At 36.6% G+C, this 20738-nt stretch overlaps 1 protein-coding gene across 12 annotated transcripts in view; it reads left to right on the top strand.

The window, feature by feature from the left end:
- The window catches only part of ZNF280D (zinc finger protein 280D), a 54257-nt gene extending 34211 nt beyond the window's left edge, over positions 1 to 20046 (top strand). For 7 of the 12 annotated variants that reach the window (XM_035553918.2, XM_035553914.2, XM_035553916.2 and 4 more), the window contains one exon: positions 14832 to 20043. In XM_035553918.2, the coding sequence (XP_035409811.1) occupies positions 14832 to 15468 (637 nt within the window). In that variant the 3' untranslated portion in view covers positions 15469 to 20043. Of the gene's footprint in view, positions 1 to 9600; positions 9657 to 14831 lie in introns of all 12 variants that reach the window. The other 5 variants (XM_050712916.1, XM_050712917.1, XM_050712915.1 and 2 more) reach the window with 4 other exon arrangements.
- Positions 20047 to 20738: the final 692 nt, after the last annotated feature.

The raw sequence follows: 20738 nt of genomic DNA, 5'->3' as shown, positions 1-20738 counted from the left end.
TAACGTTTGCCATGTATTTTCTCAGTGATCTATGAATGTTTCTTCCCATTCCTTGACCTATACTTTGATGAGGTGTAACTTGTTTATGGGACTCTGCAGAATAACCATCATTGGACACGATAACACACATAGTACATTCTTGGAAGCTTTTGGATCTTCTCTTGCATCTTTCAGACCTTGATATCTTCTGTGATGTATAAGACTATCAGTATGTGTTGTAAAGCTCATCTCTATTGCTAATGACCAAACATGTTCTACAAGCTCTGTTTAGTGTTGATGACACCTGTCTTTGGACCAGAGTCCTGTCATTAGTAGTACAAATAACCTAGCTGGAGATGTTCCAGCAGGATTTTCTTTTTAAATTGTTACTCTACATAAGTTGTCTTTTTTTGTTGTTTAGTGATCTACCTTGTGCTGAGGGAATAAGTCTTCATAACTATGCGAGCACTCTTCTTTCTTTTCTCAACTCTCTGCTTTGCGCAACATTAACATATTTTTATATGAACTGACAGTAGACATTTTTGTTGCAGGGGAGTTGAAAGTGAGCAGGTATCGTATACTGCCTTGGCTCACTGATACATCATTGTGGAGCAGCAAATTGAACCCAGTCGAGCTTGGGATTATTTTGGTATGTAAGCGAACAAGCATCTGGCCAGACCTTTTCTTTTTTCTTCATGCATTGAAGCTGTGGTATTTTTCTTTTTCTTTTTCTTCTTTTTTTTTTTTTTTCGCCTTTTAGGCAGCAGGTCTGGTCCTTTCTCCCAGTACTGTAGTCTGGCAAAGGCTCTTCTGTGTTGTTACTCTCTGCTTTGCAGCATTAACTTACAGCTTTTGGGGGCAATACTCCTTGGAAGAGAGGCTTACCAGTGGTTTCCTTTATGTGATGTAGTATTTCTTTGCTGCTCATTGTCTCCTCAAGTCTGTCAGTATCATCCAAAGCTAGAGTAGTGTATAAATGAGGATGTATACCTGCTAGCACCAAAGCCCATTTTGTTCTGAACTTGATCTTAGATCTTTAAAGTAAAGGGATTTGTCATTCTCTTTGGGTATTCACTAAAACATACAAGTCCTGATCTGTTTAATATTCAAATAAGTTGCATTTTGTCTGCCAGTGACTTTGCCATATACAGTAGTAAATATGCTTTCTATCACACATAACTGCATAAACTGAATCTTGGCCAAAGGAATTTATTAGCTTTACTGTAGTGGCTAAACTTCTTTTTGCTCCTAAATGGTGTCGGAGGAAAGCATGCGATGGAAGCAGATATATTTATTGAGGGTGGAGCAGCCACAGTTCATTCACACCTTGTTCTTTTGGTATCATCTCTCATCTTCAAGGATGCTCTACTCAAGCTGCTAAGACATCTGCTGATTTTGATTTCACTGCTTCTGACTTCATCTGTAGTTGTAGATAATCTGTGGCAAGTTTATCCATCAACAAGTTGTCTGAATATATGATGAGCTTTCATTTTGTCATGATGAACATCTAGCATTCCTACAAATTTAACCTCATGCTTACAGTGGATTTATTTCTTGGTTGAATCTCTAATTCAGTGGCTTCCAGGGAGCTTAGTAGATAATCTTACTCTGACATTAGTCATTGTTACTACCTCCTAGTTATAAGAGATTTCTGATGAATACAAGTTGGTCTTGATTTGCAGCACTTTCTTTTTCTGCATAATCAAACTCCACAAGATTAATCTGTTTTGACTGATATTTTTGTCCTCTTCACTTTTCATACAGAAACAACAACAGTTTTGGAGATAGTGAGCTTCTGCAGCCACTGTGTTATTGCTAGTAACAGCAAAGATCTCATCATCAGTTTGTCTTTTATGCATACGTTGTGATTAAGCATCTGCACAGTCAATCAGTACTCCTAAGTCTTGTTCTTTTTGCTGCTTTTTCTTTTTATTCTGACAGAAGATATGTTCTGTCTTGCATGCTGTTGTTCAATTTCAACCATCAGTTACATAGCACAAGTTTTTCTTGCAGGACTTGTTTCTGTTTTGTCACAATAGCATTCAAAAAAGCGTAGTGGGATCATGTTTTCATTGTGAACATGCTGTTGTAACTCAGAGGAAGTTAAATCTGTGATATTACACTTTCATTCAGGTTTTTGTCAGCAACCAAAACAGGAGTGTGACTACAGATTTTTGTGGCTTTCAGAAATGTTCTCTAGGAATTTCCTGCAAATTACAGAAGATTGGTACTCTGTTTTGAAGTTTATGTATATTGTTTTTATAAGCAATTTATGTTTATAATCCTTGTGTATAGTTGAGCTGGGTGGCTGGAAGGTACCATGAGCCACTTAGATAACACAAAGTTGTTAGCTCCAGCTGGGGCTACTGCTTTCTAGGAAAAGTTCGTTTTGGTTAGGAATGGACAGGAAGGGTATGTTTGGTGAATGATTCGAGCTGGTTTTTCAGTACTGCTTACCCAAAAGAGCTGCTGGAACAGCTATGTGACTGTAGGAAAACATGACAGATCACTGGGAAGACAGTGGTTCATGATTTGAGCTCTGTATGTGCACAAATGTACATTTTATTATGTGAAGGCAGGCAAAGCTATGAGACTACATGAATTTCGGAAATAAGGACAATACCCTTATCTATGTTTGGATTATGCATCTTACAGTCTGCTTTTTTCAATGACTCTAAATTTGTTCCATTAGCACAAGGTGATTCCTTGTATATCAAACAAAGTTTCAGATCAACCTGACTTTAGATTTAAAGCATCTAAAGGAATGTTCTTAATTACCTGTCTTTTACTCTGTAGTCAAAGCCTGAACCTCTTTGGTTTTGTGGCCATTACTTCCTATTAACTATCTCAGTCAAGCTGAAATTTTGTCCTCAGCTGCTGCATCTTGGGGGAATTTTTATTTGAGGGATTGATAATCAGGAGTCACTTTTCATTGTTCTTAAATTGAAGTTTATTTCTATGTACGATAAAGAATCTTTGGGGAGTTGTAGAGAGGTTTCAAAATTGCTCAAAATTGTGGACCAACAGTCTGTATTTACCAGAGATGGTCACAGACTTTGTGTTACTTTCTTAAGGTTCTTTCCAGAAGTACGGCAGCTCCAGATATGTAAGAAAGTACATTGCCTTTGTTGCTTTTTGTGAACTACGGGAGATGGAACTCTTCAGAAACTGAACTGTTAGGCCCCAAACATTTAAGATTTCTTGTAAAAGTGTTAGGGACATCACAGGATGTTAGTCTTCTGTGGTTCAGTATCCACTTATGAAACTTGTTAATTACAAATTAGAAGGAACTAAATTCTAAAACCTATTCCTAAACAGAAGTAAGGTTGAGAATATGTATCAGTAATTCAAGGTGAACCATATTAACAAAGATGTAGTTATCACAAAATGTTATAAACTTTGTTCACTTTGAAAACAGTGTAAACTATCCAGTTTAAATTTGTTTTCTAAGCTACAGAAAGATAGCCACAGAAGTCTATCATAATTTGATCATGTAAACTATTTTTTATAATATATTTACAGCAATGTATGGTTATTGGATTCAGTTCATACCTGTTTATTTTGGTGGCAAAACTTAATTTACTCAAACAACAAGAACAAATACTTCTCTTGCCCAACAAAGCTGTGGAAGCCCATCCCTGGAGGTGTTCAAGACCAGGTTGGACGAGGCCCTGGGCAACCTGGTTTAGTGGGTGACATCCCTGTCCATGGCAGGGGGATGGAACTAAATGGCCTTTAAGGTCCCTTCCAACCCAAGCTGTTCTGTTATTCTATGAACAGCATGTCCCATAGTGTCTGATTTCTTTGCATTTAAATTGTTCTTCCTTTTCAGAAGTGAATAGTGTTTGTTTTTAGACAAATTACAGTTTCCAACCTACTTGTTTAAATTCTTGCACAGAAATCATTAAAGCAGTAAAGCTAAGTTAAATATCTGGTGTTGCACAATCTTTTACCAGTATTGCTAGTCATGACTCAGAGCATTTCAAGTCTCTGACCCAATAAATGTGTTATTTGATTTACGATGATCATTGTTCTTACTGGTAATTAGATGAACATTGTTACAGTGCTAAAATAGCAGTTATTGTAAAACAGACTTTTTTCCTAGTTATTTTTGCCATCGTTTATTGCAAATTAAGATGTAAATATTTGTTTATACCACAGTCCAAGTTGTTGCTTACCTGCTAGACCTTTAATGTTAATTGAAGGCATACATGGTGTGCTGAAAGTGTGTGTTAAATTCGTTAAAGGGTCCGCTTTTAGCACTGCTTTTTCTTGGATTAATGTAGCAAAATAGATGTGGTACCTAATATTAGTATACGTTTTTCATAAAATTTGAGTTGATAAAGGTGTTTCTTCTGTCAAGCATGTTGTAATTTGCAGACAGCCATTAACACTCAGTGAGGTCATGAATAATTTAATTTATGATTTATAACATTATTTAAATATAACAGAGGCAGCACTGTACTGCAGCAGAGTGTTTGCCTTTAATGCAGCAATAACGAAGATGATACAGGCATTGCCAATTTTGAGGGGGTTGTTCAGTTTTTTATAGGAAATATTTGAAAGGTTAGATTTTATACTAGAAGTGATGGCTTAACAAGTTTTTTTAGGAGACATACATCTTGCTATCTCTGCAGTAGCATTTACTTATATAAACACAGAAAATCAATTTTAGTGATGTTGTGATAAGTTGTTTAATTAATGTGGTTTTAGAAGTCAATAGATTTAAATAATTAATAGCTCATCTAATATATGGACTGTACCCGTGAAGGTATTTTGAAGGAAGCATCTCCTCCAAGTTGCAGTTGGAGGTCAGTTGCAAAGTTTTTCAATTGCCCTGTAAGTAAACTGCAACTTTGTTCTGGGTAGTTGGGTTGTGGTAGATGTTTAATAAATAAATAAATAATCTGGCTCAGAGTGTAGCTTTATACACTTCTTAAAGACTACGTTTCAACAAATTTATCACTTCGGGTCTTAAATCTTCAGTTCTTGTTTAAAAGGCCTTTATGGTAAGGAGGAGGTTATTCCTCACATAAAATTGCAGTAAATTCTACCATAAAAGTACCAGTAACTTTCTTAAGACTGCTGATATTCATGAGGTGATACAACTGGAACAGGTTACGTGAAACAAATTTATCATATAATTTTTGTATAGCCAATAATAATACATTCTGAAATCTTGAAACGCTCTTCTGGAGCTCTGAAGTACATTTAAGCTCAAAATGAAGTTTAAGCTTTGTAAACTGATTTCAGATTACCAAGTTGCTTTCATACTGTAAGCATCTTCATCCGTTTTATCTGTGTTTTAACCATACACTATTGAAGACATTGAATCTTAATTCATTATCCACTAGGTTAAAGACCAAAATCTCCATTCTAGAGAGAGAAGCTAAGTTGGAAGTAATGTCTTTTCTTTTCTCCACACAGTCTAAACAATATCTCTGAACTTCGTAACTAGTTTGAAGATGCAAGACAATTCTATTTTAACTATACATACACTACTATTTCATGGAGTTCCGAAGATATGCGTAGTGCAAAGAGCTAGCTTTCTGTGTTTTACCACAAAAAGGTATCGCAGTGGTGGAGGGACATCTTTATTATGTCTGCCACACAACGATTTCAAAATTTTAGTCAGTCCAATTTGGTTGATTTGTACGCCAGATTCCAGTGAAGGAATGGTTTAGTTGCCTTATGTATGTATCTTCAGTGAACCCAGAAATTGACCTGAAATATAACCTGAGAAATGTGTAAATGTTGATTGTGAACTGTAACTTTTTGACTTTTTTATTTGCATTTCTTTATAGAGGAAAATCTCTGGAAATGCCTCTTTAGGCCTGAATTCCTTTCCTTCTAGCCATGTGTACAAATTTCCTCATGCTTTCTGCCTAACAGAAAGCTGGATGATCTCACAGTATATACACAACTTTTTGCAAAAGCATCGTCTTTGGATTTAGATTTTACAGAACTTTCTTGTGTAACAAGTTGTCTTTTGTGTTGGCTTTCTAAAAGGGCAATTTGTTATGGAAATTCCATCCAGTTAGAGAGCAAGAGAAGTCCTCAGACCTAGTAAAGAGTTCTCTTGTAATGTTGCTTGCGTATTCTCTAAAGTGGAAGAGTTTTGTATCAGAAGCAAAGATTATGTAGCAGTGTGATAAGCCTGTCCATCTTTATTCAGTGCTGTTCAGCAAAAGGATTCTGAAACAAAAATAGTAGCATCGTTTCTGTCCATAGATTCCATTACCACTTTAGATGTGTTTTGCCTTTACTTTCCATCTTTCATACTTTTGCATCACATACAAGGTTTGGAATGCATTTCCTGCAAGCTCAATGGGAACCACATGTTTATGAAATTTGTATTTTTTTTTCCACAAAATTATGTTCCATAATTTTGGTTTTCATTAAAAAATACAACAAAAAAGGATGAAAAAAAGGCATGGAAAACCACCATAGTCATGGTTGGAGAAGGTGGAGAATACAGACAAAACAGGCGTTTTGGTGTTAGCTCTCAAGTTGGACATGAAGTCTGAACCAGGATCTCGCAGAAAGGTGAGCTGCCTTTCACTGGGGAACTTCTGGTTATTTTTTTCCAAGATCCCATGGAGTGCTGTTGTGGTTTAGCCCAGCTGGCAGCCAAACACCACACAGCCGTTCGCTCACCCTCCCCCCTCCCTCTCCGGGATGGGGGAGAGAAACGGGAAAGTGAAGTCTGTGAGTTGAGATAAAGACAGTTTATTAAGACAGGGAAAAGAATAACAACAACAATAATAATAATAATAATAATGATAATAATAATAATAGTATTAATAGTAATAATGTGTACGAAATAAGTGATGCACAATGCAATTGCTCACCACCTGCTGACCGATGCCCAGCCTATCCCCGAGCAGCCGGCCCCCAACCCCGGCTAGCCACCCCTATATATTGTTCAGCATGACGTCAGATGGTATGGAATACCCCTTTGGCCAGTTTGGGTCAGCTGTCCTGGGTCTGTCCCCTCCCAGCTCCTGCTGCATCCCTAGCCTGCTCGCTAGCAGGACAGAGCGAGAAGCTGAAAAGTCCTTGGCTTGGTGTAAGCACTGCTCTACAACAATTAAAACATCAGCATGTTATCAGCGCTCTTCTCATTCTAATCCAAAACATAGCACCCTGCCAGCTACTAGGAGGAAAATTAACTCTGTCCTACCTGAAACCAGGACAAGTGCTTGCTAGTTTGATGCATGCAGGTGCTTGACATTTTATTCATCAACCCTGTCAGGATCTGCCAGTAACTGCATTAACTATGTTCATCATTTTTTCCTCTGTCATGTGGAGTCAGCTGAAGTGCAGTGTACACCCTGACCTGTGGGAATAGGTAGCAGGAGGTCAAAGAACAAGCAGGGTGCTGAAGAACCAAAAATATAAATTGATGATTCAGGTTGTTTAGAATATAGCGTATAAAATTCAGAGAGCTAAGCCAAGAAGTCTTCCTTTCCTCAGAGTTCCTTGGGCAGAGCAGAGGACGATGGTGTGTAGAGAAGGAGACACAGACACAGACACAGATTTCTAGGTTGGAAGAGACCTCAAGATCATCGAGTCCAACCTCCGACCTAACACTAAGTACTCCACTAAACCATATCGCTAAGCTCTACATCTAAACGTCTTTTAAAGACCTCCAGGGATGGTGACTCCACCACCTCCCTGGGCAGCCCGTTCCAATGCTTAATAACCCTTTCGGTAAAGAAGTACTTCCTAACATCCAACCTAAAACTCCCCTGACGCAACTTTCGCCCATTCCCCCTCGTCCTGTCACCAGGCACGTGGGAGAACAGACCAACCCCCACCTCGCTACAGCCTCCTTTAAGGTAACTGTAGAGAGCGATAAGGTCGCCCCTGAGCCTCCTCTTCTCCAGGCTGAACAAGCCCAGCTCCCTCAGCCGCTCCTCATAAGACTTGTTCTCCAGACCCCTCACCAGCTTCGTCGCCCTTCTCTGGACTCGCTCGAGCACGTCCATGTCCTTCCTGTAGTGAGGGGCCCAAAACTGAACACAGTACTCAAGGTGCGGCCTCACCAGAGCTGAGTACAGGGGCACAATCACTTCCCTAGACCTGCTGGCCACACTGCTTCTTATACAGGCCAGGATGCTGTTGGCCTTCTTGGCCACCTGAGCACACTGCTGGCTCATATTCAGCCGACTATCAACCAATACTCCCAGGTCCTTCTCGGCCAGGCAGCTTTCCAACCACTCATCTCCCAGCCTGTAGTGCTGCTTGGGGTTGTTGCGCCCCAGGTGCAGGACCCGGCACTTGGCCTTGTTGAACTTCATACAGTTGACCTCAGCCCATCGCTCCAGCCTATCCAGATCCTCCTGCAGAGCCTTCCTGCCCTCGAGCAGATCGACACACGCACTTAGCTTGGTGTCATCTGCAAACTTACTGAGGGTGCACTGGACACCCTCATCCAGATCATCGATAAAGATATTAAAGAGGACCGGCCCCAGTACCGAGCCCTGGGGGACACCACTTGTGACCAGCCTCCAACCAGATTTGACTCCATTCACCACAACTCTCTGGGCCCGGCTATCCAGCCAGTTTCTAACCCAGCGAAGCGTACGCCAGTCCAAGCCCCGAGCAGCCAGTTTCTTGAGGAGAATGTTGTGGGGAACGGTGTCAAAAGCCTTACTGAGGTCAAGGTAAACCACATCCACAGCCCTTCCCTCATCCACCAAGCGCGTCACTTTGTCATAGAAGGAGATCAGGTTCGTCAAGCAGGACCTGCCTTTCATAAACCCATGCTGACTGGGCCTGATCGCCTGCTTGCCCTGCAAGTGCCGTGTGATGACCCTCAAGATAATCTGCTCCATGAGCTTTCCTGGCACTGAGGTCAAACTGACAGGCCTATAGTTCCCCGGGTCTGCCCTCCAGCCCTTCTTATAGATGGGCGTCACATTGGCTAGCCGCCAGTCAACTGGGACCTCCCCCGATAGCCAGGACTGCCGATAAATGATGGAAAGCGGCTCGGCCAGCTCCTCCGCCAGTTCTTTCAGTACCCTAAGGAGGTTCTGTAGTAGGCCAGTAGACGAATACAGATCAATAATCTCCAAAATGTAGGGAAGGGCATGGAGAGTACAATAATTTGAAGTTGAAAAGTGTTTCTTGGTATGGATCATATGAGTTTTGTAGGACAGAAATGTAACAAAGTATGACAGAAGTGTTGTAAAGGGTATTTTAGAAGACAATAACTGTAACATACAACTTCAAAATATTAGCTGAATAATTTGTCTTCATTGAAATAAAATACACCATCTCTGTGGGGCGAAATATACTAATAATATGTAAAACTAATTATGCATTTTTTAAATATTTAAGAGGTTACACACAGTAACCTCTTATTGTAAAACCAGAATTCACTTAATAGTTAAATAGTTATACTCAGACCAAAAAAAATAAACAACTTAATTTTGTCGCTTAAATATTTTTATTATATATTATATTTTATATATATATTTATTATATATTATATATTTAAGTATTTTTACTACCTAGCAGATGTATGAGAAGGTTGGTGTGAATTTGTTTCTACAACTTTATTGTAATCAATTGGTCATGGATGTAAAATAAAAGAAATATCATTAATTATTACAGAAAATTTCAAGACCTAGTTTATCTGAAGGAAAAACAGAAACACCAACATTTAAAAGGTAAATATAATGATCAGCTACATCTTGAAATTCAAGTACGCAAAATAACACATGCTGTGTTATTTCTCAGGTAATTGGGTGAAAGTATTTTAATTGATATTTTCATAATGTATATTTTCTGCGATAAAATTTTTTGAACGGCAGTCATAATGTATTTACTCAACAAGGCACATAGAATTTAGGTTCTAAATGTCAAAATGTGTTCTTAGTAATGCTTGAACTGCAAATTAGTCAAAATTCATAAAACAAGAAATAAATTGTATCGAGTGTTAAAAGAAGCATTTTGTGTAGTACTGAGTATGAATTAACAGTATTTCCAGGAAAACAGAAAGCAATTTTAACATACAGCCCAACATGTTAGTTCATGGGGATTCATTCAGTGTCATGACCCATGTTGTTTCTAGAAAGCACACTCAACAAAATTATTAGCTTTAATTTGTTGGGTAACTGTACCAATTACAGATCTATGTAAAATAGAATTGAAATTGTGGATTTTTAATGTCAGTTTGGGAAAATAACTGAGATCTAATACATTGCTTTGGGCATGCAGTGCGGGCAGACTTATACATCATGTAATCAATCTAAATTACTACTTCAGGTCCTGTGGCCTGAAATCTCCTCTGCCAATTAGTAGTCTTTCACAATTGTTGATGCAGATTTAACCTTGAAAAGCATAGTCAAAACATGACTACAGTTATTTTTTATAGGTGCACTTAGAGTGCTTTAAAAATAAAAGGGGAAACTGTCTGCTTTCAGAGTCTCTGTAGGTTACTTCACTTTTTAGAAAGGGTTTGTTTTTTTTTTCTTTCTTTATTATAGTCTCATGCAGTGTGGCAAATCATTTGAAATTTTACTTTCATTTAAAATGCATACTGAAGAATTGAGGCTAAAATGGTTCAGGTATTAGAACCTAACTTCATCTTTAAGCTACAGATCGGTCAACAGTCATTGTAATTCTAATTGAATATTATGTGCTACATTCTCCTATCCTTGTATTTAAGTAGATAAGTCATTTTAATTTATAAACCTGTTCTGTGTTTCCTGCTAAAACTATTCATTTGATATGTTCGTTGATTTTTATGACCTCTAAGACAGACATCTAGAGTATTGTAGCTCTAGCGCCAGAGGTATTCAGTCCTCAAACACTTTTTAAAAATTTTTAAGCCAACATAGCTATGTTGATATTAACAAGTAATTAGTCCTGTAGGAGCAGATGAGTAGATCAAAGCAGTTGGTTCTGAGAAACCTACATCTTTGCCTTGTGGTGTGAAGGCATTATTTTGGGCCAATCTGGTGTTCCCGGGACAGAATGCCCATGCAGTGCACATACTTTAGAGCTGTGTGAAACATCCATTCTTGGTTGGGTTCTGGAGGACTCCATTAGGAGCTGGAGCATGGTTGGTGCACGCGTGGATCAGAGCTTCCAATTCAGTTTCCTCACCTTCCATACACCAGAGCAGTTCTGTAAACCAAACCGGTATGTGGGAGCAGTCAAGGAATTTGCCTCAAAACCATGCTGTTGTTTCATACCAAAATGTTAATGTAAATGTAACCACGGTACTGATTTTGTTACCTCTAAGTACAGCCCACAGACTGAGGGTCTGCATGCAACTACCATGTATGCAGATGTGTGTCACTTCATACTTCTGTTCTGAAGTTGTATGATTTTCTTTATTGCAATATTTTTTCCTGAATGTTTTTAAAAACTTAATATAAAAAAATACTAATGATCTAAATAACATTAAGTGAATATGCGTAGCAAACTGCAGCAAAAAACTTCAAGCTTAGTAGGATTTCAAAACAAAACACACACACATGCAGAGCTGAACTTCCCTCAGACTCACTTGGCCCCCAGATCTTACATTTTCTATATAATGAGAAAAAAAGAAAAAAAATTCTCTTAATTTCTAGCCATCTCTAGCTTGGTATGTGTGTGCGTTTTCACTTAGTAGATTCATCTCTTGTTCTCAAAGCTGTCTCTTCCACTAGTCCCTTGAAGTAGTCTTATTCTAAAGCCAGGCTTCATACAGGCAATACACAAGCTAGTTCTTTAGTATAGCCCAGATATGATATTCTGTAGCCATGGTTGATGTCATGCTTTAGAAACTTCAATTCACTGATTTATCAAAGAACAGTCAGATTTTGTATTCTAACCACCGAAATTCTTGTTTCTATATACTGTATACAGTTTCTATATACAGTTGTTGTTCTTACATTTTCCAGGTATTCTTGATCTCTGAAATTCTAGTGTTCTTACACTGTATCCGCTGTTTGCATGTAGAATAGAGTGTTTCATTCAAATATTAGTTAGAAGGCTGTTCTTTTTCAGCTACTAACAGAATGTTCTCTTGAAATCCAATATGATTTATTTTTTTTATTGCGGGTTTTAGTGCATCACAGCTGCTGAGTTTTGCTTATTCATCAGCAGTTCTCAGCAGAGAGAAATTATTTCGTTGAAGAACTGGTCAATCTAAATGAGCTTACCGATGTGTCTAGCAATAAAATATCACTGTTTTCTGGATATTTGTTTCAATGATGGTTATTGCTGTGCAAAAATTTGTTCAATTGGTTTTTATACTCTGTTTTATTGGTAAGAGACAGCTTTTTTTTTCTACATGAGAAATAAATATATAAAGATTTTTCTTCCTCCCATTCCCCCACCTCCCATGCTTCACCAAAAATGAGTTACAGTGAGAAGACTTCGTTTGGTCAAAGCTGGGGGGTTGATTACTAGAAGGTGAGGGAGTTTGTGATGGGTTCCCTTGAGACTTTAAGGGAGGTTTGTCCTTCTGAGGAGTTTCTCGGTGTGAAAAGTGTGTGTACATACATGTAATCCATATAGGATTCACAGTGTGGAAACACTGTTGTGTGTGCTGATGAGGTATTAGTCATCCCTTTATTTAAACCCATATTTTTTGCATACCTGTGTTCAAAACTGGCCAGGTAAAGCATAATATTGTGCTTGTTAACTCTGCAACTACTCCTTGCCCTCAGGATGCTCACTGAAAAGTAGTAGCTAAAGTAGCTCATGTATATACACTTCCATAAACAGTTGACTGGATTTTCATGTGAATGCATTTCTAAATATTTACTAGAATTTAAGGCTCTGTATAGCTAAATGTTTTTCTGGAACAGGTATGGTAATTAGGAGTAAGTGAAGTAAGGCTAATTATGTTAGCCATGGCTGTTGTGTGGTTCTGAGTGGTGATTCCTGTGCTAGAACCTAGTTTTGTGTTTTCTCTCAGATACTACACTTTTTCCACTTTTTCCACTTTTTCTAGGAGTTTAGGAGGGAGGACAAGAATTTGGATAGAAAAGTCATCTATTGGCAATTGTTATTTATTGTTTTAGTACAATAAATGAAAAGAAAAAAAAAACACGCCTCTGTCTGGTAATGGTAGCAAATATGTAATTGCAAATTGTAATTTAATAAAGGTTGACCTGTCCCTTGAGTTAATTCCTTATTATGAATGAAAAACTGGTGAAACGGTGAAAATTATTATTTTGACTACTTCAGTGGCCAGTGAGATTTCAGAATTCAACAGTATTTCTGTAGTCAGTTATCCCTGCTCAAAATATTCCTGTGTTATAAATTCTAAGTAGGAAATAGAATATTTCTGAATTATCCTCCTTAAGTGAAAGTAAAGCTTGAAAACAGATTTATGAATGTTTGCAGCATATAGCACCTGGACCAGACTAACCATTTTCTGTGCAGCTCAGCATCACTTGGCATATAGGTGAATCACTTGAATTGTTTTAACTTCCTACATCACTAGGAAAACATGGTTAGACTTCTCAGCGTGAAAATATAATGTAAAAACTTAATAACAGGTAGTTGGTTATTCCTTGTAAAAGTCTTTGAACTGTCTGTTGCTCATCCAGTGTTAAAGGTGGATTTAGTCAGAAGTGATTTCAAATCATGTTTAAAACCATGTGAAGAAATAAAGTACGAATGATTTTTTGATTAATAAGATACTTGATGATACTATCCGTTGCATCTCTTATCTGCGTGTCACTGTTTTCAAGTTTCAGACTATTTTCAAGTTTCAGATTCAAAAGTTAAACTGGGAGATGTACTTACCCCTAATTTCACTTCCTATGTAGAATTTATATCTGAAATCAAACTCATTCTTTCATCTCCCCTCCAATCCTTCTCTTTTTTGTTTGTGTTTTTTTGTCTATCAACATCACTATTTAAGGTAATTAGAGCTACTTCTCATTCAGAAAAAAAAATTGAATGGGTTTAGAATGATGTTTTTACCAAACTTGAATCTTCACAGCAAAAATAGAGCTCCTCATTGAAATAACGAGAGAAGCCAGTGGTTCCTATAACAAATAAAAAGAAATATCGGAAAGTAGAATTTAGGATTTTGACTCTTATAATATAAACACATAAGCAAATTGTGTATAGCATGTGACTAGATGTTTTTATGGGTAGAGGTGGCATCTGAAATATACAGTTCAGTCTCTTTGGAGAATTTTATTCTCCCCCCTCCCTAATAACCCTAGAGGACTGCATGTGGCTTTATTGAGATAATGCAAGACTTAAACTGCAGCTACTTTGTATAAAAGTTCATACACTGTGTTTTATATCTTATTATACAATAAGATTCTCATTCTTACTTGTATGAGTCAGTACTGTTCCTTCCTATTTTTAATCAACATGCAGTTTTACTCTGAAAAATAGTCCTCACAGATTTACTTTTTTAATGAATTCTCAAATTTCTGGCTGCTCCACTAAACGTTAGATTTAAATTAATGTTGATTTCCAATTATTCTTTTTTCTCCTGACTGCCATTAGTACTGCAGAGTTAATTTGGCAACATAAAGGTATGAACTGGCTTCTTTTATTTGTACATCATCAACAGAAATTCCGAAATAGCTGTATCGACATCTGCATCAAAGAGGAACTTAATGCTGTATTTTGAAAAGTTCTACATTGTAGGAAGGGAACAACTTAACCTTCATTTCTGGAGATGAAATGCAAGAATTGAAGAGTACTAAGGCTGAGTTTGTAAATGGTTAAGAAAAATGGACTTGTTAAATTCGGCCCATCTTGCTATGAAAATACCAAATAGGAAATCTGCAATACCACTCTGAGTGTCACTTTGCAGAGCACAGCCATGCGTTGCTTTATTTTAGCTGTTATAAAAATAACATGTTTTGTTTTTTCAGCAAACAAGAGCATGAGTCTTCAGAGGAAACAAAAGAATGCAATAGAAATCAAACTAAAAAAGTTGCATCGGTTGAAAAGAATGAAGAAAACTCATCATTCTCAGATACAAAAAATGTTCCCAATTTGGAACTCGATGACAATAGCTCCAAGAATTCTTTGCATGAGAAAGGAGCATGTTGTGATTCAGATAGTAGCAAACAATTAGTAGACAAAGAACAAAAATGTATTCATGGTGAAAGTGAGTTGAAAACTTGCCAAAGTTCAGATGATGGTGTCTTGACTGACCAGACTAAAGTACAAAACTTGGATGAAACTACACTTTCAGCAATGAACGCAAAGGACTTAAAACTAACGTTGGGTGAAGATGTTAGTTTTGAGCAGTTCTTGAGAAAAAGAAATGAACCTGAATCCGTTAGTTCAGACATTAGTGAACAAGGCAGTATTCATTTGGAGCCTTTGACTCCATCAGAGGTGCTAGAGCATGAAGCGACTGAAATTCTTCAGAAAGGTAACGTTGCACCTTCATCAAAGAAAGCTGAACGACCCTCTGAACGAACAGACGAGACTTCTAAAGAAAGCAGTCCCAACAGAATGGAAACAACTGTGAACAAGACAGATGAAAATGAAACAAGCTGAAATTGTGTTCATTTTATTGTTTATTATAGATAATGGTAGGAACACCATGGACCATTCCTGACAAGTGTGCTCATGGTTGCTCGTAGGGTTTTTTTGAGAGAGAGAAAGAGGCACGGCAGGGAAACTTTGCATATGAAGGTAGCATGTACATGTATGTACAACTAAATTAACTAAGTTTATGAAAGGTAACACATTTCAATTTGTCTGCCTGTCTCTTCTGTGTGGTATATCTTAAACCAACATTTGAAAGGAGGAATAAATTCTATTTTTTTAATCTCACATAAAGTGATTTGCTAGTCAAGAAAAGATTTTTAAAAATCCTTAAGTGAAATGGTGGAATTTAGTATGAATTCAGTTCTGCTGCTGAAGTGGAGCACACTTGTAGCAATGGTTGTTGGTCTACTGATAAATTGGGTAAACATAAACCTTTGGATTTGGTGTCACATTCCTGTCTGTAAAAGCATGTAAACAGAATTGTATGAATCTATGCACCTCTGTACAGGTGTAATCCTGCCAGACTGTAAGCTTACCTTAATAAACTTTCAGTGAAAGTGGAAATACTATGACAAAATATATATATTTGTGGGGTTTTCAATGTGCAGGCTGTGCAGAAATAACCGAGCATAATTGTATAAAGTAGGACATACTGCTGAAAGTATTGTAGCTGTTAGGCTTTTACCATTGTTTTAAATATTCTTAGTAGTAGACCCATAGGAATGGTCTGTAAGTCAAACCAAAGTATGGTTTAATGTAAAAATTGTTTTAAGCAGAAAGAAGGAAAACCCCAAACTGGAAATACCAGCTGGCATACGTTCTGCCATTTTGCAGCTGCTAAATGCTAACTGTTACAAAAAGGACGCGAGAGCATAGGAATGTACAGTTCGATTTCAGGTTTTTTTGTAGTCTGTTATGTACAGAAAGATAGCTGCTGGTTTTGGGTTGTTTTTTTTCTTTATAGCTAGCAGCTAGGTATAGGAATGCAAATGACTAACAGTAGCTTGCTCTTAGGACTTCATTGCTCCATTTGAAACATTCAGAACGTGCTTTTGACTTAGTTTTATTTCTAATGAATGTTAAATGTTTGAACAGCTGTTAAAGCACTGCTGTAAATTATTACTTTTTGAGTAAATATTTGCAACAAAATTTTGTCTTTGTGAATAATTTTATTGCTCAGCTTGTAACTTTGGGCATAGTCTTCCCACCTTTTTAAAAAAAGATTTATTAGCAGATTCCAGAAATTATTTCATTTCAAAATTCTGAATTTGACACGTAAGTGATTTTTTGAAATAAGCAAGTGCCTATGCATAAGCGTATTTTTGTAGCTGTATATTGTGGTTAGATGCGCCAACTTTTCCAGATTATATAAAGATATTTTTCTGGGCCATCAACATGCTACTGAAGTCTGCTCTGTCCTTTTAGGTTAACTAGGCTTAGCTGCTAAATGGGTCTAATTAGCAACAGTATTAAAATTTAGAGACCATTCAGCTCATTGTTGGAACTTCTAAATAAACCACATCTCAAAAATGGCTTCAAACTCTTAAAAAGCTATATGAATCAGATGTTAAAGTGCTTCTTAATTTTCATCCATGCAGGTGTAGAAGCCTTTTAGAAAGAAAAGTGTAATGGCTTACATAGTCACAGCTCTCCAAGATCTGCTGCTTTAAGAACTCCGAATAAGAAACAAGTGAAAAAGCTGAGAACAATAAGTTGCAGTATTCTTCTGATCTTTAAAAGTTGTAGTGAATTTTTTAATTTGAGGTAGTATGAACAGGTCTAGTGTCTTCATGCTTGTAGGCATGAGTGATTATAAAACACAGCATTCCAAAAAGGGTATTGCAGAGTTCTAAACCAGCTGTAGAACTTGGTGCATATGTTACTGAAGGAGTTCCTGTGTTTATATAAACCAAGAGAAACCTGTACTATTTTTAATATGAATATTAATTTTTACATGCCAGTTAATTATTTTGAATAACAATCTGATATGTGGTGTTGGAAACATTAACTTCAGGTGGAGCCAGTTGTATGGTACTTGCTCGTAATGTCCTCACATTTGTCTTTTATTATGCAATTAAATTTTTAAAATGTTTACCATTTTAATAATACAAATGTGGATGAAAAATGTATAGTTTGAAAGCTACTGTTGAGAAAGTTTGGAAAATCAAAAATTTAAAAACCTGAGTATTTGACAAAAATATATATGTATTCTCAGATATTTAATATGTAAACCCTTATTTATTTCAATCCATGTAGAGAATCCGTATCTCTTAAAACAGTAATGTTAGGCCATAAACTCACAATGAAATATCACACACACATGAAATACCAGCGCTTCCAAAGGAAGAGGTGAGAGAGAACTAGGTTGTTCTAGCAAGACCATGGGATAACTTTAAATAGGCCAATAAAATGTATCATGAAAGCAGTGGCATGTTATTTTGTGAAGGAGAAAATCTAAGAATCCATTGCAGTTTTCGTATCTGAAGTAATTTGTTTGCTGTTTGAACGCTGCAAGAGGTTGCATAATGATGAAAATTACTCCGTTCTGTATTCAGTGGGTTTCCTAGAGCTAAGTTAAATTGGTGCTTTTGACTGATGTCACTCCAGAAGATCAATTAACACTGACTGCATTCTGAGCTATTTGAATGTAATTGGTGCACATAATTCAATTTTTTGTTTTCTGAGTGATGTAAAAGGGTTTTTTTGTTTTGTTTTTTTTTTCCCATCCAGCCGTTGGTAGTTATTCTGTGCCACCATTCTCTTTGAATTTAGAAAGACGTTTTATCTGAAGTTTGCCTTACCAAAAAAAGTAACTTAAGGTTAGTTCTTGGTATCCGTACTAGAATCACTGTTTCCCTTCTGAAGACATTTACAATATGTGCTTGAATAACAACTTCACCTTTGTTTATATAACTTTGTATTTTTAAGGAAGTCACATGCCACACGTGTTCTTTATTTGCATTTAATGGAAAGCTGTTGTAATTAATAGAATATGCTCAGTGATGATACAGTCACTTGGCACTTCCCAAGTATGGCAAATGCCTCAGTTTGTCTTGTGCAGTTTGTGAAAGAAACTTTGGCTTACCTAGGATTCAGTTCTTTCATAGAATGCATGAATAAACCCAGGAAAATAATCAGATTGAATCATAGTTCATAGTGAGTTCCAAGAATAGGCTGATGTATTTCAAATTGCCATTTTAAGCAAAACCTAGCAGAACCAAAACATCAAGAACATTTTTATAACTAAGGTACTTATTGGAAATGGAGAGAGAAGAACCCTGGGCAATAGGTGTTAAGTCACGTTCTCTGGTGCTTTAGTGACAGAAGGCATTAGAAACTGAAGGGCTGAGTTAAGAATCCCGAGTAACACTTTTTATTCTGCAAAACCTTACATAAAAAACAAAAACCAACCAAAAAAAAACTCAAAGCTTTTCTGCAAGTGTAAGCATTGTTATTTATATGCTAGCATGTAGAAGGCAATGAATTATTTTTTTAATGCTCTAAGGTATACTAATATTCCACCAAAGACTGTGGCCGTACGCTGTCACAGTAAAGTTTTGTAAGAGACTGTTCAGAAATTTGTGTAGAACAGATTTTATACCTGATTGTTCTCTTCTTGTTCTCATTAGTGTTTTATTTTTGAGGCTTGTGAGCTGAGCTTATTTTGTGTAGTTGCAACCTGCATTTTTGATGTATGCTTAATATAATATGCCTCTAATAAAAAATTTGGTAAGTATGTTTTATGATTACTCGAATGATTTTTGCTTTTAATAAAACTTTTGCTCTAATTTTAATGTAGCTCAAAGGAACAGTGATGATGAAGCCCAGCACTTTATCTCCTTTGAGCATTAAGTATCTAAGTATAATTTTGACTACGTATTATTTCTGTTAGTTCACTGCTTTATAAAAATGAAAATATGTTGACTGGTATTTCATATTAGTTTACAGAGGTTGCGCAGAGTTTCGTGCTGTGTTCTTTTAGGTTTTGGATCACTGTTCTAGCTTTAAAACACTTGACTGAAATTTTGTATTTAGTCATTTTATTGATCCAAGCTAAGCATGTGAAATTGTTGTTTTCTTCTGTACTGCACCAGATACATATTAATAAAAAAGAAAAAGGAGCAGGGGGAGAAGAAAATGTGGAAAATACTTAGCTGTGAAACACTTCTTTTTGAGGGAGATTAATGTAGTTGTTATGCCCGCAAGGCATTATAAAGTGTGTTTATGGATGTAAAAATGAGCTGGTTTTGTTGAAGTTTATTTACTGTTTGAACCATTATTTCAGAGAGGCTGAGGTTTTTATGACAACCACAAGAATAACTGTGATGTTGATCTGTGTATCTGCATTTAAAGTGGGGGATTTTTTTTTTTAGAATGACCATTGCTGACCATTGCTTGTGTTATGAAGTTAATGTAAATAAACCTAGGGTTTTTTAATTTTAGTTCACTAAATTCTCAATATTAAGCATTTAATTTAAAAGAGCTGTTTTATTTGGAACAAAAGCTTTGGTGAATGGGATAGCATACACTGGTATCTTTATAAAGGAGATTGTCTTGTCATACTGATGATGCAGCAGCCTTGAAAAATGTGGCTTTCATTCCTCAGTCAATATGTTTTATGTCTATTTATTCTTATGCATGGAGTACAATTTTTCTGTCTAAGAAATATATCTAAGATATATATAAAATATATCTAAGAAATACATTGCATTTCACCTAAATATCATTTAGATGGCTTCTTTCTGCCTGTCACAATCCTTTGTATCTTGGAATGTATCTTTCTTGATGGTTCATGTATAAACAACTTTTAGGTTGTTGGATGGAGATGAAAAGCAACAGATGCGGAAGAGAAGCAAAAGTAAGTTCAAAATTTTAATCATGAGCGTGTTACATGCAGGACAGGTGGTTTAACCTGCTTTATCTGATAAAGTGATGTTTTTTTTTACTGTTCCTAAAATTGTAGCTTGGGGAAGTAGTGAGGTTGACTTGAATGGCTCTGAAAGATAGCAAAAAAACTTGAGATATGCATATCAGATCAGAGTTCACAAAAAGATCCTGATGTGGGGAAGCTTTTCTTGTAGTTGTGTGACTGTCCTCTCTTTTCTTTCCCAGATAACATACTGGATTCCCTCTGTTGTCCTAGAGGAGACAAGTGCTTTTATGATCTTCCTTGATGGAACCAAAAAGAAGTTGTTAGCATGTGGCATGTATGCAGTTTTATATTAATATATTAAGAAGTGACTTAACATTAAGATGTGAATAGTAGCATTTTATTC

The sequence above is a fragment of the Cygnus atratus genome, chromosome 11, assembly GCF_013377495.2.
Source record: "Cygnus atratus isolate AKBS03 ecotype Queensland, Australia chromosome 11, CAtr_DNAZoo_HiC_assembly, whole genome shotgun sequence".
Classification (NCBI taxonomy): Eukaryota; Metazoa; Chordata; class Aves; order Anseriformes; family Anatidae; genus Cygnus; species Cygnus atratus.
Note: the sequence above shows the minus strand (reverse complement) of the source record. Positions and strands in the feature narration are given on the sequence as shown.